This window comes from Silurus meridionalis, chromosome 9, assembly GCF_014805685.1.
Source record: "Silurus meridionalis isolate SWU-2019-XX chromosome 9, ASM1480568v1, whole genome shotgun sequence".
In the NCBI taxonomy this organism is placed as follows: Eukaryota; Metazoa; Chordata; class Actinopteri; order Siluriformes; family Siluridae; genus Silurus; species Silurus meridionalis.
In genome coordinates, this window is record NC_060892.1 from 6,466,083 (window position 1) to 6,473,329 (window position 7,247).

The following is a 7,247-nucleotide window of genomic DNA, read 5'->3' on the forward strand; positions in this document are numbered from 1 at the left end:
GTAAAATACAACTCTTCACAAAAAGGATTAAATTTGAGCTTTTTAACTTTATTATCCCGTATATTCGTTAGCCCAAATAATATATATATATATATATATATATATATATATATATATATATATATATATTGTAAATAACACTCAATTAGACATACAGCTAGCACTCAAAAATCTCATACACTTTTTTTCCTGAAAGCTTCACAGCTAATGCTAAAGAAAACACCATATGAAAGATTAAACGACATATAAATTAAAATTAATCGTCTATTTTAATAGTAAAAACAAAAACCTCACCAGCTGTTGCCGTATCCAGCGCAGCATCATCCGAGGTTTAGCTTAGCTCAGCTGCTAGCCGAATAAGACGCGTCGCTAACGGGATTAGCTAGCTAGCAAAAGTTAGCCAGCTCGCCTTTCCTTCTTTCTCCGCCGAAATATTTCCGCAACATGTATATTTTCCTTCCACACAAAATCCTCCTTTCGTACATTACGGAACACACGGAGACAAGAGCAAGGTATAAGTTTATAAGTCCTTCATGTCTGAGGTAAAGTGGAACCGCTTTCCCTTCCACTGACTGAATGATGTTGAAACAACAAACCGCTCCGACACATTACACACGAGTTGCCAGATTGATAAAAACAAACCAAATAAGTTTTGTAGAGTTGCCAGATTTGGTGGATTTCAATATTTCTAATGACGAGCAACTACACTGGTGGTCCCCCAATTTTTTATTTCTTTTTTTTTTCTTTTTTTTTTTAACCACGCACCACTTTTACGCAATACCATTTTTCCCTGGCCCTGGACAACTAAAAACAATACCGTGCATATTATATTATAGTAAACTCTCTATTTTATAGTAAACTCTCTATCATACCTGGCACACAATATTGTCATTTGCACTACCATGCACTCTCACACTTTATGTACATTACATTACTGATCTGTATCCCTATTTATTACCCACACTGTCTATACTGTCTGATATTGTCTGTATTGTCTTGTATAGTCTGTTTTTGTCTTGTCTTGTCTGTTTTGTCATGTATAGGTTTTATTTATGTCTGTACTTTTGAGAGTCACAAACAGCTGGAACCAAATTCCTTGTGTGTCAACACACTTGGCCAATAAACCTGATTCTGATTCTGATTCTGATTATACAGTGTGTTTTACACCCGGGCTTTCAGTGGTGTGTTTTCCTACCTGACTTATTCCACTTCTTAATACCATTATCATTATTCCACAGCTATTTTCACAACGAACAGAATATAAGAGATAAGGTTAGCAATGTGTATTTATCCCTGATGAGCAGCCATGTTGACTGTGGCAAGGAACAACTTCCTTAGATGTTGTGAGGAAGAAAACTTGAGAGGAACCAGTTTCAGAAAGGGGAACCCATCCTCATCCTCATTACAGCACAGTGAAATTCTAAGTTTGTATATCACAGCAATGTTAGAATGATGGGATCTTCTAACATGACCTTCTGATCAGCAACGCATAGCCCTAACCACTGAGCTACCACTTCCTGAAGATATATAGATCTGTTATATCTCTGTAAACGAGAAGGAATGCCATGACTGAAGCAAAAAACAAAATAAACACAATTCACCAAGTCTCGTTTCATTGGTCTTGTCTCATTAGTTGGTCTTTCTTTTTTTTCCAAGAAACTATCCAGCATATTTGCTTGGGTTCGCTTTTATTTTATTTTAATTCATTGATGAGGAGAAAAAATCTGAAACAGAAGTAGGAAATTGGTATAGGTGGAAATGATCATTTTTCAATACAAAACACAATGCAGACCACTGAAGTGAATAAAATGGAAATAAAATAAAAATTTAAAGGTTTTTTTTCTTTCTGTGTGACCCATTACCGGTCTAAGGCCCGGCAGTTGGGGACCCTTCCTCAATTACATAACATACTTGTGTGATGAAGATGGGGGGGTTCTGTTAACATATGCATTTCTGGAATTTGGCAGATGCACTTATTCAGAGTGACATTTATCTCATTTATACACCTAAGAAGTTGCAGATTAAGGGCCTGATTCTAGGGCTTAGCAGTGGCAGCTTGGTAATGCTGGGATTTGAACTCATATCCTACTGATCATATGGTGTTTATTTTCCTTTTACCCTTTTGCATTATCATGTGTTTCTATTGTGTATTATTGTGGTATTTAGGCAAATCTGTATATCCGAAGAAGTGATCGATGTGTGTTAGATTCAGCATATTGGAAGCATCAGGGAGCACAATATACTTTGGTATTAACTTCTGAAGTGGTGATTTGTCAAGAGAAATAAATGTATCAGCAGAAAAATGGTCAGTGTTTAAGGTGGCTTTATTGTTAGAGGGCCATGAACAGTCCAAGGCCTTAATTATGACTGCAACACATGTTACTTAAAAAAAAAATATTGGATGGGTTTTGCTACAATTATTTAATTAAAATGGAAAAAAGTGAGCTGTGTGAAGATAACAGTGGTGAATGAGGCAATAGTTGGAAAATTGAAAAGAGAATTTGCATTAGACGGTATATAAAGTTTGTGTATTGACTGTGTTTTTTGGGGCTTCCATGGAACTGCCTGACTTTGCTTCTGCTGAATACAGACATCACAACCGGGGATCTTGAACTTAGTTTTTTCTTTTGCTTGGCATTTTGATTTCTGTATTTAATTTGCTACTTTTGATATCAATTGGCCACGACATTAAGAAGTCCAACATCTTGTGTACTGAGCTACCCCTTCCCTATAAGAATGTTTTATTATCTCCAGGTCTCTCAGAGTTTCTCTGAAACCAAAGCAACATAGCAGCAATTACAGTTTATTAATTATAAAACAAACTGTCTGCATGTTTTCAAGTCATCAGCTTTTATTGTCATTCCAACTATATACAGTAGAGTACACAGTAAAACGAAACGAGGTTCCCCTCAGGACCAAGGGGCTACATAAGTCAACAAAAATAAACAAAAAAACTACAAAAAACTAACGAGGACACAACATAACATGCACATGTGCAACTATACAAAAGATTTGTGATAGCCATGCATGTAAATAATGAAATGTTTAGAAGCAATTGTGCACAGCAGCAAATTTGTGCAAAGACCTAACAAGTTTGTTGGTGTGTGTGTGTGTGTGTGTGTGTGTGTGTGTGTGTGTGTGTGTGTGTTTGGGTGTCAGTCCAGTCTCTTTGTGTTAAGTAGTCGAATGGCTATTAAATTTTATCCAATTGTAATTACATTTAATGCCAAATAATATCCTTGAACCAAGTTATCACTTATATTATAGCAGCTATAAACAGTTGTTACTTCACCAGACTCTTTTTTCTTTCTTGAAGGCAGTACAGAAAAAGTAATAAAAAAAAATACCACACAGCAAGTCTTGGTACCAGCTAGACACATTTCCCCTTTCAGAAAACTTTACCACATCAGCAATTAATATAAATAATAATACAAATCATAGTCATATAAATATATATACCATAGACACATATATATATATATATATATTTCTTTTTTTTGCAGTCCCAAATTAGATTTGTTCACAATCTGGCAACACATTACTTGGCAGCATTGAGAAAGTGATGTAATAAAGAGGGTGAAAAAATAATAAACCGAAACCCAAACTTTGAATTTCAATGCATTTGGATAGATTAAAAAAAATCCATTTAAACATATCATAGACTTTATCATTTTTAGTTTTAAAGATTAAAAGTAACATCACATTATACAGCATAGTGTTGAAACAATTTTGTGCTGTTGAAACAATTCTGCTCGTTATTGCATACTACATTGTGCAGGGAAATCAACTTTAAATAAAAAATCAGCTTTAAATACAAAATATGCAAATAAACCAATAACTATTTAAATCAAACATTAAATTACATTATAACTTTTGTTTCCTTTTTGATATAAATATTCTATATGTAATCTCTTTATTGATATTGATATTGATATTGAATTGATATTATGGAACTTCTTGTATGCAGAATGTTTTAGGTGATAGACTATTAGACAAAAAAAGTTAGAGAATAAATTGGTATTCGTACGCCATCTAGAGGTCAGAAAATATACCACTCATAGCAAATTATAAGAGGAGCGTTCAGAGGGAAATCTGTGGCGTTTGTGAGGTTGAAGAGCCGACTTCAGCTCACCAAAGTGTAATCACATTAATATGCAGGCTTAACACACTGCAATATTTAGTTTAATACCAGTGAAAAACACTTTATTTATATATAATTAAAAACCCTCTTATATTTGTTTATATTACTTTTTCAAGGATTGAATACATTTAATGATTTCAATACCCAATAGATGGCAGTGCAACATAACGACACATACAAAACCAACCAGTGAAATGATATTAAAACCAAGGGCTTTAATATTCTCAGTAAAGGTACATACAGATTTTTAATGAACTTGATTAATATTTCTGTAGGACTTTTAGTATAAACTAGCCAGTGGAGTCAAATAGTGCTACTACAACTACTGTAGAAAAACATATTATGGCCAGAAATACTCAGTTAAGTAAAGACAAGTCAAGTAAGGTTTATTTCTATTGTGCTTTTCACAATGGACATTGTCTCAAAGCAGCTTTAAAGAATTTAAGAGTTAAGGTGAACAATGTGTATTTATCCCTGATGAGCAAACTCCCTTAGCTGTTATAAGGAAGAAACCTTAAGAGTAACCAAACTCAAAAGGGGAACCCATCCTCATTTGGGTGATATCAAGAGTGTAATTATAATCTTAAAAAAAATCCAGAAAACTGGAGAGTAAGACAAAAAAGAGTTAATCTCAAACTTTTTGAGATTCCACAGAAAAACAGAAGACTCAAGTGCAGTTTCCAAAACCATCAAATGCTGTGATGAATCAGGCTCTCATGAGGACCGTCCCATGAAAGGAAGTCCAAGAGCTACCTCTGCTGCAGAGGATAAGTTTATTACAATTTACCAGCTTTAGAAACCGCTGATGTACCTAAATGCTCCTTGGAATTCAAGTGGCAGACATATTTCGACATGAACTGCTCAGAAGAGACTGTGTGAATCAGGCCTTCATGGTAGAATTGTGACAAAGAAAACATTACCCTGGAAGAACAACAAACGGAAGAGACTTGCTTGAGCAAAGGAACAGACACAAGATCAGTGGAAAACTGTCTTTTTTTTCCTGATGAGTTTAAATGTGAGATTTTTGGTTTTAACCACCATGTCTTTGTTGTATGTAGAGCGTGTGAACAGATGGTTCCTGAATGTGCGGTTCCCACTGTAAACCATGGAGGAGCAGGTGTGATGGTGTGGTAGTACTTTGCTGGTAACGCTGTTGGTGATTTAGTCAAAACTGAGGGCACACTTAACCAGCATGGCTACCACAGCATTTTGAGTGACATGCCATCTCATCTGTTTTGCACTTAGTGGGACTATCATTTGTTTTCCAACAGGACACTGACCCCAAACACACCTCTAGGTTGTGTAAGAGCTATTTGTTCAATAAGGAATGATAGATTGCCTTGACCTGCTCTCCTCAGTCACCTGATTTAAATCTAGTTAAGATGGTCTTTGGGAACTTCTCAAGATTGTTGAAAAACCATTCCAGATGACTACCTCAAGAGACTAAATTATATAATAAAATATAAAACAAATTGTTGACTACATAATTCCATATTAGTTGTATCATAATTTTAATGTTTTTGTATTATATTGAAAACTAAAAATAATGAAAAACTATTGAATAAGAAGGCATGTCCAAACCTTTAACTTCAGTGGCGGATGAAGTACACAAACCATGTAGTTGAGTTAAAGTAGAGATACACTAGGTAAAATATTACTCCAGTACAAGTAAAAGTTCTCCTTTAACTCTTATTTGAATAAAAGTACAAAATGTTTTACATTCAATTTCAATTAATTTTTATTTGTATAGAGCTTTGACCAATGAACATTGTTAAAAAAACACGCAAATGAGGCCACGGGTGTTCATGCTAAGTAGATACCACTAAGCGGTAGGTTTAAAACAGAGAGTGCGCTCCACCCTGATTGGTGGCTTGCTGTGTGATTGACCAGTTAAGTTTTTATTCACTCATAAATAAAAAGGAATGACTGATTTCCCAAAATGTTTTTAAGTAAAAAGTAAGATAGTTGACTTTGAAATGGAGTGAAGTTAAAGTAAAAGTCTCCCCAAATGAAAATACTTCAGTAAATCGCAGATACACGAAAAAACTATTTAAGAATCTATCTATCTATCTATCTATCTATCTATCTATCTATCTATCTATCTATCTATCTATCTATCTATCTATCTATCTATCTATCTATCTATCTATCTATCTATCTATCTATCTATCTATCTATCTAGTTCTATAAATTATATGCCAGCTACAAACACTTCATTAATGTGTTCCACAATAAAAACAGTAAATGTTAGCCAGAAATTTGTGTTACAGTAAACAATAATCCACAAACTAGCATTAAAATAAACAGTAAGCCAAAATAACATTACAATAAACACTAATCCACAAAATAGCCTTAAAATAAAAAAATAATATGCAAACTAGTGTTGAAACAAACAATAATTCACAAACTAACATAAAAAAACACTAGTTCATAAACTAGTGTTAAAATAAACAATAATTTAAAAACTAGCATTAAAAAACTCTAATCCACAAACTAGCATTAAAATGAACACTAAATCACAAACTAGCATAAAAACTCTAATCCACAAACTAGCATTAAAATGAACACTAAATCACAAACTAGCATTAAAATGAACACTAAATCACAAACTAGCATTAAAATGGACACTTATCCACAAACTAGCATTAAAATGGACACTAATTCACAAACTAGCATTAAAATGGACACTAAATCACAAACTAGCATTAAAATGGACACTAAATCACAAACTAGCATTAAAATGAACACTAATTCACAAACTAGCATTAAAATTGACACTAATTCACAAACTAGCATTGAAATGGACAATAATTCACAACTAGCATTAAAAAAGGACACTTATCCACAAACTAGCATTAAAATGGACACTAATTCACAAACTAGCATTAAAATGGACACTAATCCACAAACAAGCATTAAAATGGACACTAATTCACAAACTAGCATTAAAATGGACACTAATTCCCAAACTAGCATTGAAATGGACAATAATTCACAACTAGAATTAAAATGGACACTTATCCACAAACTAGGATTTAAATGGACACTTATCCACAAACTAGCATAACCACTAAGATCCTAAGTGTGTTCAAAAACTAGTGACTAA

General features: G+C 33.6%; 1 protein-coding gene across 6 annotated transcripts in view; it reads right to left on the reverse strand.

Moving 5' to 3' along the window:
* Positions 1-615, reverse strand: part of atp11b (ATPase phospholipid transporting 11B (putative)) — a 63,855-nt gene extending 63,240 nt beyond the window's left edge. For 4 of the 6 annotated variants that reach the window (XR_006926999.1, XR_006927000.1, XM_046858207.1 and 1 more), the window contains exon 1: positions 295-615. Coding sequence is in view for 4 of the 6 variants with exons in the window: in XM_046858207.1 (XP_046714163.1) it covers positions 295-324 (30 nt within the window). In the remaining 2 variants the exon portion in view is untranslated. The remainder of the gene's footprint in view (positions 1-294) is intronic. The other 2 variants (XM_046858206.1, XM_046858204.1) reach the window with 1 other exon arrangement.
* Between the last annotated feature and the right edge of the window lie 6,632 nt (positions 616-7,247).